The sequence below is a fragment of the Myxocyprinus asiaticus genome, chromosome 42, assembly GCF_019703515.2.
Source record: "Myxocyprinus asiaticus isolate MX2 ecotype Aquarium Trade chromosome 42, UBuf_Myxa_2, whole genome shotgun sequence".
In the NCBI taxonomy this organism is placed as follows: Eukaryota; Metazoa; Chordata; class Actinopteri; order Cypriniformes; family Catostomidae; genus Myxocyprinus; species Myxocyprinus asiaticus.
In genome coordinates, this window is record NC_059385.1 from 5,625,954 (window position 1) to 5,638,146 (window position 12,193).

General features: G+C 34.8%; 1 protein-coding gene across 6 annotated transcripts in view; it reads left to right on the forward strand.

The window, feature by feature from the left end:
• The window catches only part of mef2ca (myocyte enhancer factor 2ca), a 54,073-nt gene extending 46,309 nt beyond the window's left edge, over positions 1-7,764 (forward strand). For 4 of the 6 annotated variants that reach the window (XM_051683867.1, XM_051683869.1, XM_051683870.1 and 1 more), the window contains 6 exons: positions 1,274-1,321; positions 2,765-2,937; positions 3,938-3,961; positions 4,343-4,478; positions 4,928-5,051; positions 6,484-7,764. In XM_051683867.1, coding sequence (XP_051539827.1) covers positions 1,274-1,321; positions 2,765-2,937; positions 3,938-3,961; positions 4,343-4,478; positions 4,928-5,051; positions 6,484-6,853 — 875 coding nt within the window. In that variant the 3' untranslated portion in view covers positions 6,854-7,764. Of the gene's footprint in view, positions 1-1,273; positions 1,322-2,764; positions 2,938-3,937; positions 3,962-4,342; positions 4,479-4,927; positions 5,056-6,483 lie in introns of those variants that run through there. The other 2 variants (XM_051683868.1, XM_051683872.1) reach the window with 2 other exon arrangements.
• The last annotated feature ends 4,429 nt before the right edge of the window (positions 7,765-12,193 follow it).

Here is a 12,193-nt window from a genome sequence, read left to right on the forward strand (position 1 = left end):
CCTTTTACAAATAGATTTGATTGTTTTAGCCTTGTCCCAGACATAGACGATCAATATTAAACTAAGAAAATCCAAATTATTAGATGTTTAAAACTATGCTAATCTAAACAAAGAGTGAAATAAACAAACCGCTTCAATATTTACTGTGTGAAAATTATGTCTATACATTTTTAAAAAATGATGCCTGTCCCACAGTTTTGCCATCATTTCCATCACACCAAACAATTTGCCCATAATGATGTTTTTCAAGTTGAAACTTGTTAACCAAGTGTCAGTGAAAAGCATGCTTGAGATAAAATATGTGATATTTGAAGAAAGCAAAGAAAATTCAGGGTAAATATCACTTGTGAGCAGACTATTTTTATTGGGCCTCATTTCCGATCAGTCTGTAATTTTTCCAAACTATAATAAAAGTGTAAAAATATTATTTAATTGTGTGTATTTAGGATACATAAAATGTTAGCTATGAAATTAGCTTTACAAACCAGTCATAAATATATTTCAAAAATATAAAAAATGTCATTTCTGTCACAATCACCATGGAATAATACAGTATTAAACACAATACAGAACTCGAGATGTAATGGAAATGACACTGTGGTTGGAATTTTTATGACGTAAATGTCCTGTGATGCATGTTCATACATGTAAAAAATGATTGAGAGTGTGAAGAATGTTTTAAGAAGACTTTACTTTATAGACGTTCACAGTGCTAAAAGTGCCCAAAGTTGAAGAATACAGAAGTGCCCATAGTGTACATACAGAGTATATACAGAGTCAGAAAGAGGAAGCAACATGAAGAAAAATGGGCATGGTGGTAGAAAGAGACAGTCTGTGGCGATATTCGTGTGGGAAGTTTAATCCCTCTGTGGCTTTTTATTATTGTCTAAAAGATCTATTTTGGGCTCTGGTCGAGTCCGGCCAACCGCAGTGCCTGTCCTGTCATTATCTTTGGCCCTCCTGGTACAATTTGCTTCGTATTACAGGAGCAAAACTAAATATGATTCTTGGCAGGGACAGCGATGTCTGAAACCACGCACAGACTTTGAAAGGTTTTTCTTGGACGCTGGCGCTTCTTCATAGGTTTGTGGTGACGGATAGACTTACAGACGTTTTTTTTCACACTGGCTTTCATGGATATATCATCAGGCAATGAGGTGAGCTCTCGAATGTCGAACGGTCTGTCTGGACACAGGAAGGAGGCGGCAGTCAGGCGTGGCATACGTGTTTGCAATGTCAGTCTTGTTTAACGTCTGCTCTGTCTTATCCTCAGGTGGCCTCATGGGTCCAGACCTCGGCAGCGGATTGGGCACCAGTGCTGGTGAGAGCGATGTATATTTACCATATGTGTATGTTTGCAGTCTCAGTATACAGACGGAGCCACTTGGTTTGATTCAAAGCTTCCCTTTGCTTGGCTAGTTCCTCCCCGGATATTTACCCAGCACACCGCTGTAGGATGTTGCGGTGTAGGGTCTTAAATAGTATATGTAGAGAACTGTTTCATCAAAACATCCTATGGTGAATTCTAATATGATGAAGCCTTCAACACCTAAGCTAGGTGAAAGGAAAGATAGCACGATACATTCACAGAACGTCAAGATTTGAGGCTGGATTGCACCACAAAAGGTCTTTAAAAAGTCTAAATTATCTACCGGTCATATTTTCAAGCCATATGAAGACAGTTCATTCATGAAAAAGATTGGAAAAGTGCCAAAGTCAAAGCATGCATAAAAGAGTTTAAAAAAAAAAAAAAAAAAAAGTCTATCTTGCACATTGTGATATGGTGGGATTTAAACACATTGGCTGTCAACACCATCACTGTTTTGGTGAGTCATAACTCAACTTTTAAATGAAAATGTTGCTGGTAGAAAGATACTGTTATGTCTGTTAAAGTCTGTTTTGTCTTTTGAAGTCTGGCGATTAACAACTGATAAGCATTTAGGAGAAAATATTTCAAAACAACAGTGACTGTACACTAACTGTTACAAACAAGATAAAAAAAAGTCTAAAAGAAAATGTTCAGGAAAATAAAAATACTTTCAACAGCTTTTTATCATTATTCTTCCATAATGTACAAAATTGTATCATTTTTTTCAATCATTACTGTGTAGTTTTACTGTGGTATTGCTGTGACAGGTTGTAAAAATTTGTGACTGCTTCCTCAAAATGACCACATAACCATCATAGCTAACTTGTTAGAGAGGATGTGAAAAATAAATATCTTGAATAAATGAATACTTTTTTATTTAAATTAGGAACATGCCATGGACAATTTGTGACATATGAAGTTTAGTAAATTTTAGAAAGGTTTTACAAAATTATGAGCTATTAGATCCACAAAAATGTCCAAAAACTATTTTTTTAAATTCTTTTATTTTATCTTTTATTTGATTTGATTTTAATTATTTTTGATTTTATTTTTATTTACAATGTTATCTATTTTAGAACACCATAAACATTCTTCATACTAATTTTTGAATAAATGTTATAATAAATATTTCTCAAAAAATATGGCTGCAGACATACCGGTTTTCATTAATGTTTTTTTTTTTTTTTTTTTTGGGACAAAGTTTAATTTTCCTCAAAGTAATCAAATAAATCTCCATTAATGTTTTAATAATTCTATATTTATTTTTGAAATGTGGGATTGCACAGGCATGGTTTAAAACAAGATAATTGATCAACCTGCTTGTTTTTAAATCTTTGATATACGATCCCGAGTGTTAGATTGACGTGTCCTTTCTCATCTTCCATTGTCCCACAGGAAATGGGTACGGGAACCACCGCAACTCCCCTGGTCTGCTGGTCTCTCCGGGGAGCATGAGTAAGAACATGCAGACCAAGTCTCCTCCACCCATGACCATGAACATGAGCAACCGTAAACCTGACCTCCGAGTGCTGATCCCCCCCGGCTCAAAGAACACCATGCCCTCCATCGTAAGTTCATGGCATAAAGTCAGTAATACCCATACATCTACTGTCTGTGGTTTGGGTTAAGTGTGATGGTGAATTTCATGACGCCCTTTAAAAACGTTTCCAGCTCACATTTCACCCCAAAATCAAAAGAAAAATTAGTGATAACAATTAGACTTATTTTTAGGACCATTAATAATTTTTTATTTTATTTCTTTACATTGGGATATTGTTTTTATGATAATTATGCACATTTTCCAATTCTCATTTAATGTCTAGATGTTTCTCTTCTGAGTTTGTCTGTATGTTTTTTTTAAATCCCATTTTGGACATAGAAAAAAGTACTAATATAAATTACAAAGTTTTTATACATAATGCTTAATTGTTTTACAGAATTTTATTTTTTATTAATTTTATTTTTTTATCCCCAATTTGGAATGCCCAATTCCCACTACTTAGTAGGTCCTCATGGTGGTGCGGTTACTCACCTCAATCCGGGTGGTGGAGGACAAGTCTCAGTTGCCTCCACTTCTGAGACAGTCAGTCCGCACATCTCATCACATGGCTCGTCGTGCATGACAACGCGGAGACTCACAGCATGTGGAGGCTCATGCTACTCTCTGCGATCCACGCACAACTTACCATGCACCCCATTGAGAGCGAGAACCACTAACCGTGACCACGAGGACCCATGTGACTCTACCCTCCCTAGCAACTGGGCTAATTTGGTTGCTTAGGAGACCTGGCTGGAGTCACTCAGCACACCCTGGATTCGAACTCGTGACTCCAGGGGTGGTAGTTAGCATCAATACTCGCTGAGCTACCCAGACCCCATTTTTTACATCATTTTTAAACATCTGAAAAAAACGGTTTTATTGCCTTTGTAGTAATTCATTTTTATTATAATAAGCATAAAGGTCAAAAGAGCCATGAAAAATAAATCATGACCTAAGACAGATTTGAAGAGCTTTCTTTAGTCTTAATCACACTAATTAGAATTCCATTCTTTTTAATTGCTCGCCAGTCTGAGGATGTCGACATTCTTCTGGTAAGTATTATCATTCAAACTTCTGGCAAAAATGTAATGAAATACTGAAAAATATGAACAAAAAAAAAAAAGACAGAGAGATAAACAGAAGCATAAAGTTTAAATTCACCAATATTTTGCTATACATTCGTCTGTTGCCAAGGGGACTGCTTCAGCAGTTCCCATAGCAACAGAGAGACCTTTAGCAGATATGGTTGGATGTTAAATGATTGCTGTGTGGAGAGGTAATTACCCATTATTGATGTCACATCATCTATTAAGCAGTTATATGGAACATTTATGATACCACCCTCACATTTACTTTTCATCCAACGATTTTGATATGTTGACTGTTTTGAATATCATATTTTTTTTTAATGTATTTTTTTTTTTGCCATACAGAACCAGAGAATAAACAACTCCCAGTCAGCACAGTCCTTGAGCACCCCAGTGGTGTCTGTAGCCACGCCCACTCTGCCAGGACAGGGACAGGGTATGGGTGGCTACCCATCAGCCCTCTCTACCTCATACGGTACAGGTGAGAGTAAAACATAATCAGTATTTATAATATTCAACATTCTTAATCACACAACTGGCCAAACGTGTTGAAAGAGAACATGAAACCAGGAACAATTATAAAAATATTTTCATGTTGTTTTTAATATACTCTGAAGTTATTTCTCTTGATTGATTACGTTTTTAATTTTAATAATTAAATCTAATTATTATTATTATTATGCATATTTTAAAACTGTTAGTACAGTTCTGTTAAACAGTAGCATGTTTTTTTTTTTTTTATGTACATAATTTATTTAGACTCATTAATAGTTTTGGTCAGTCCTCTGGCTTTATCTGAGCAGTTTGTAAAGTTTAAATTGCACCACAAGGTGGCGCCATTGACAGTATTTTTTTGAGCATCTCAGTAGATACAATACATCATTGAATTCATACAGTGTGTTGAATTGAGACTTTTCTCTCTTGTTTTAGAATATTCTCTCAGCAGTGGAGACCTGTCCTCTTTGTCAGGTTTTAACAGCTCTGCTTCTCTTCATCTGGGTTCAATGACCGGCTGGCAACAAAACATGCAGCATTCTGGTCTTGGACATTTAGGGTGAGCAGCACACCGACCTGTGCACCCACAACAATGTGAATATCAGCTGTAATATATATATATATATATATATATATATATATATATATATATATATATATATACATACATATACACACACACACACACACACACACACACAGTATATATTCTTCTTTTTGCATTATTTCTAGAAAGCCTCGTTAAAACATTTTTCACACTCTCAATATTTTTTTTATTTGCCTACTAGCAATATCCAACAGTGTACAGTATGTACATGCATTACAAGAGATTTTTTTTATTTTTTTCTGAAAGTCATGAAATTTCCCACTACAGTGTAATTTCCAGCACATCTCAAATTCTGTATTGTGTTAAATAGAATTATGCGCTGGAAATAACAGTGATTTTATTTTTTAATCATCATTTAAATGTTAATTAAAGTTTATTTTATTTATTTATTAATAAAATGGCCACTCTGCTGTCTTGCTCTTATTTCGTTGCTAACATTTAATGTGTCCTAAATACACACAACTAAATAATATTTTCAGACTTTTTGCATAATTTAACAAAATTACAGCTTGAATGGAAATGACGCCCAATAAAGATTATCTGCTTGCAAGTGATATTTACCTTGATTTTTCTTTTTCTTTAAAAGTTACTTGTCTCATCACAAGCATGCTGTTGCAACATTGTCTCATGAGAATTCATCATAATACTATGAGGTGATGAATGCATACCAATTCATATGACTTCATTCGTACGGAAACGTACAATTTATATATCAACTAATCACACACTGTATGCTTTACGAACGCACGTTCAGAACCCGGAAAATGTGTCGGTTACTTCCGTATGTCACGTTAGGGCTTTAAACACTAATATCGTGGTTATGTTTATGCTCTGGGTAGTGTAAGGTGTTACAGTCTATGGTTAGGATTAGGGATGGGGCTAGGGTTAGTTAGGGTTAGGGGTTAAAGTTATAAAAACACAGTTTTGGATTAACACGGAACAAACGCCACATAGCAAACTACAAGAACACGAGGGAAGCGTCTCTCTCTGGTGGGTGCATAACTCGTATGGTTTCGACACATTTGTTGACTTGATTAACATGTATACTAACTTTTGAAAAAACCCTGTTTAGGGCCAAAATTGTTTGGTGTGATGGAAATGACACCTGCGGGACAGTTGTAAATTTTGAAAAATTGATAAACCATTTACACACAATAATTATTGTAATGGTTGATGTTTATTATATACTCTTTGTTTAGAGTATCAAAACATGCAATAGTTTGTATTTTTATGATGAATTTTCATAGTTTAAAATGGAAAGTCCAGGTCTGGGACCAGGTTAAAACAGTAAAATCTATATATATATATATAAAAGGCATTTGAAAAGTACCAAAAGTAAATGAAGGCCAGTGTTTGATACAGTGTTATTCCTCCCCGCCCGCAGGAACTGCACCAGCACACAGTTGTGTCAGAGCTCCACCCTTTCCCTACCATCCAATCAGAGCCTGCACATCAAATCCGAACCCGTCTCTCCTCCCCGAGACAGGGCCGGGGGCACCCCGGGTGGCTACGGCCAGCCTCTGCCCCATCAACCACAGCAGCAACAAGCATCTCAACAGGGTCAACTGCGGCAAGACGCAGGCCACTCACCCATCGACAGCCTGAGCAGCTGCGGCAGTTCGTACGAGGGCAGCGACCGTGAGGAGCACCGCACCGACTTCCACTCACCCATGGGACTGCTGAGACCCTCTCAGGACGAGCGACACAGCCCGTCCGTCAAACGCATGCGCCTGTCCGAGGGCTGGGCCTCGTGATTGGCTCCGCCCACCGGCGGCACCGCCCCTCAAGGAGGGCTTTTCTATGTGGAGATTTCACTTTATAGTATTATATTTGTTTCTGCGGAGTGTGAGTGCTACAGCAAGTATTACAGTATATATAAGATAAACAGGGAGGGTGGGTGTGTTTGTGATTTGGGGTTGGGGCAAGGGACATGCATCGCTTGTGCCATGTGTGGGGAAAACGAAAAAAAAAATATACATGCAATTTTACATACGTGTGTATGTATGTATACAAGCATACAGGATAAAAAAAGAGAAGTCTGGTACTCTTGTTTGGTAAAGCTACTTTTTAGTTCAGTAATATATTATGCATAATTAATTTAGTATAGAGATGCATTGATGTGTCTCAGGGCTTGTACAAGTAATATTCCCGTACAAACCGGGGCCTTTATGCTCACCGTCAATGCTCACTAACTTGCAAATGTATGTTATCACAGGCATTGTTGTGTTGCAGGTTCAACGTATTTTTGTAAATAGGGGACGATGAGGCTTTTGGGTAAATAAGCTGCCAGGATATGCAGATTTATTTACGAATAACGTACAGAGAGAGAGAGACACCACACACCATTTTAAGAATACATATTCAAGGGCCCGGGCCCGAGGATTGTGCACAATTAAGAATACAAACAGCATCAGGAATTGTTCTAAATAAAAAGGATTCTATTGTAAATGTTAATGATATTTAGAGCAATGTTAACAACTTATCCTATCCTATCCCCGGTGGAGACAATGTACAAAACATTTTGCTTATATTTTCATAAAAAATGCAGAGCATTTGTTGCTACCTGTTGACCACATGAGTCAGAATGTGATTTCAAGCTTTGCCGATGTTGAACAGAAAGGTAAAGCTGTGTGAGCTCCAAAAATAAAGCCATATAAACAATTTAGCATCAGTCTTTCCAGAGTTTTTTGTTTGCATTAGTTACTAATGAGCATCCTAAACATCTCGACATTAAGATCACCTTAGGTGTTTTTTGATCAGTGTTTATTTACAGGTTATTTTTTGTCACAGACATAGGTGTTTTCCCCATAATATTTAATGTAATATTTAATTGCAAAACATCATTAGAAGATACCCAGACTTTGTTTTCAGTCAATCCACCTGAAGAAACATGTAGATTTTATTAATAACATGAGTACAGTAGTTAGGGTTAGGTATAAAACATTACGAAAGCAATGCATTTACTGATATTGCAGTGTTTTTGCCAGATGTTTTCAAATCTACATTATCAAACTGATCGCAGTTGAAATATCAAAACTTCTTTTGCACCTGATATATCCTGACACAGTGGCATAAAACTTAACAGAATTACTCAGTTCAGACTCTTCATTTTGATTGCATCTTTTCTTTTTTCCAATCTATAATTTTGTAGCCTAAACTACGTATTTAAAATACAAAATATAAGTAACTGTATTCCACTACAGTTACAATTTAAATCATTGGTCATTAGAATACAGTTACATTCAAAAAGTATTTTGATTACTGAAGAGATTACTTTGCATTTTATTGTCATTTGTTTCATTTAATATTTAGTCCTTTCAGATGGAAAACATTTATACATATAAATGATGTGATCCAAAGTGCATTTGAACAGCGGTGAAACACTTTCTTATGATGTGTTACATTCATACGAGCAGACAGAGAAGTAAGTTTGAAGTAAGTCTGAAGCAGAAGAAATAGAAATAAACCTTGTGTAAACTGTCAGCTTTACGCTAAGCTAAAATGCTATTTCTAGCCATTTTACATGCACGTTACCAGGCACGATCATATTTTTTTATCAAGAAAATTCATGTTGGATCATAATTTCTTTCTTTCTAGTAAGATCTTTGATATTAGGGCAAAAATCATATTCTTGATAATAATTTTTGTATTGTTTTCCTGTAAAAATTAGATTGATCTTGTTTAAGAAACAACACTGCATAAGATATTTATGTTTTTCAGAGAATGTATTTTTAACATGTGTATTTTGTCTTACTGTACTGGCAGAGTTTTTATAGTCAAAACAAGTGAAAAAATCTACCAGTGCTGAAGAAGTAATCCAAAGTATTTAGAATATGTTACTTACTTTGAGTAATCTAACGGAATACATTACAAATTACATTTTACAGCATGTATTCTGTAATCTGTAGTGGAATACATTTCAAAAGTAACCCTCCCAACCCTGGTTACCCTGATGGTGTTTAGTGTTTGTGTGAGTGACACTGAGCACTGTCTCTACATGTTTATTGGTCATTGCTCCTGGAAGTCTCTATTGATGAACTTCATGTCCTCTTGTGGCCTTCTGCAATTACTACAGTGATTAACAATTCATTATAAAGTGAAAAGAAGATTTTCACAGTTTCAGAAGGTTAATATATCAAGTTTATTATTTAAAAATATAAATGACGGAAATGCACCGTAAAATATACAGGCATCAAAATTACATCCCATAAAGCCTGAAACGTGGTTACTGTATTTTTTACGGTGCATTTCTGGCAACCACAGCTGCCAGTTTTTTACCGTAATTTTAACAGGATTCTTTTTTACATTGTATAGACAAGAGCTAGAAAGACAAGCATCTCATGGTGAAAACATTTAAGCCAGCACTATTTCATGCACATCATTGTTAAGGCTGTAAATGACATCAAACATGAGGAACTATAATCCAGAGCAACTTTAATAGTTTAATGTGTCGAGATAATCCGACAAAACCTTACCATTTACTTATTTTGGGACATGAAATAAAACCTTTAGACTGCAGGTTCTTCCTAAAAATGAAATAGATCCAGCGTGATCCATTTTCGGTTGAATAGATGGCATATTTCTGATTCTAAGATGAAAACAATTGTTTTTGCACATAAAGCATTAAAATTGTTGGCTTATCTATACTTTTTTATATTTGTTTGAATCATAGCCTAGCTGATCAATTATTTTAGCTAATTATGGTCTTACAATATTACGAATGTCGACATGCACATAAACTGTAAATAAATAGACACGTTTTAATTTGATCTAGAAAATTCTGTCGTGAAATTAAAATCGTAATGTGATGTAAAGTTCATAATACGCATTTCCTAAAATAAACAAATAAATAAAGAAGAAACCCCAGTCGAATCAACAGCACGAAATGATATTCATTTGGTGAAAAAAGGTTAATCCCTTTCAGCTTTTTACCATTTCAATTTTCACCAAAAACAACAAATAAAAGAACTATAATTCTTTAAATAAGCAACATTACATGTAGGCCTTTTTTTTCATTATTTCTGATCATGTGCAACTTTACACGAAATCCAATGACTAATGATTCATTCTTCTCTTTTTATTTGGGGAATGCTAACATACATATCATAGACCAGATTAAAGAAAGAAGTGTGACCATTCTTTCGAATTGGGTTTGAAGTAATTGACCTATAGCCTATTTCTTCGCTTTTGTATTTCAAATGAAACCCACATTGCAGCTTATAGCCTATTTATTACTGATTCTTTGAACCGTAAACGTTTTTCTGATGTTCAGCTAGTGCATAATCATCATACATTTTACTAAGTAAAGTATCTGATATGTTAAATAGATCAATGGAATGAATAACTGTAAGCACCATACATTTATGCCACTGAATTATTAATCAACTAAACATATACAGCTGCTTTTACCTTTGAAATGAAAATTAAGCCTTGTTGAATCTACTTGTTTGTAATGTTCAGTAACTGTGCTAAATAAATAACTATAATAAGTATCGTGCAGATCGAATACATCTTACAGATCCATCAGGTAAAACGTTTATTAATTGATGTTATATAACGAAGCCGAGCTGTATTGCTGTGGACAGACACCTCCGCCAGATGTCGCTGAAGTGCAAGAACAGAACAGATCCGTGTGCTGCTGCTCTCACTTAAAGTGTGTGTGCTCCAATGGTAAATGTGGAAAAACAACGGCTCAAGTCTGAGATTGTAATAAACAAACAAACAAACAAATACATAACGAGTAAATACCATTTTAAGAATATAAAAACAAATAAACAAAACTACAAAATAGGCTAAGCACATGTGTGACTTCTCACTGCTTAGCCTACTATTCTTCAAAACTATGACACTATATTAAGACGGATTAGCTTAAAATATTTATGGTTTTAAAACATGACTAAAAAAGGAACAAGAATGACAATATCGTAATCACTAAAATTGTACTGTAATCGCTGGTTTCAATCTGAACAAAATCGTGGAGTGTGTTGGTCTCTGTGTGTCTGTATTTTAAAGAGTGTGTGTGGGTGGGTTGATGCACTCGGTTGTTTTATTAAATTGTATTTAAAATGCACTCAGATAGGCTACAAAAGCGCCCATTTATAGAAGGATCTAAACAGAAAAAACTGCTTTGATGAAACCACTAATTCCCATTTTGCATAGGTTTCATAGGTTTTAAAAGATAAACTAAAAAAGAAATGCTTGCGATTCTCTTTTGTCTTGTCCTTTCACTCCAAAACCACTAATGAAGAGATTTAGACATGCGTATAAGAGAACATTTATGACATTCACCATGGACTCATCAAGGCATTTAATTGGAAAGCAACTCTGGCGCTTGGAGTTGCCCTGATTGATTCATACTAATTAGAAGCAAATTACATTTAATATTGACATGAATATAATAAAAAGGTAAGAATATACATTTGTAAATGTAATTATATATATATATATATATATATATATATATATATATATATATATATATATATATATATATATATGGTTGCAAATTAATATAATTGCTTTTACAAGGTCATCATATAATAAGCACAAAGACATAAAATCCGATTTTATATACATCGAATATTCTGTGATGCTTACAGTTTGATTTCCACGTGAAAAAATAATTAGGCTACATCATGACATTTTTTAAGACAGTTTAGTATTGTAATAAATAGCTCTAGATAACAAATGATAGATGTCGACATCTGGTTTTAAACTGTAATTTATATTATCTTATTAACTTTCACCAAAATACTCACCTGCAGAAGTATAAAAGCTTTGAGGTGCTTAAACAAATAAATTAAAAAAATACAGAAGATATCCTGTAAAGCAAATCTACTTGCTATTCTGCCTGGTGACAAACACAAAGCCAAATCAAACAGCTCATTATAGGCGTTAATTTCCCCGCAATGTTTTCCTACTTCCTTCCTCCAACGACATTAAAATCCACAATATTTGGTTTGCTTAAGAAATAAAACTCGTAAATGAACCCCCACCCCAACCACACACGGAAAAATTACCACTTTTGCACGAGACATAGTTTCGTCTTTTATAGTGTAGTCATTATGGCTTGATTTGCATATTGAGCAGCACTA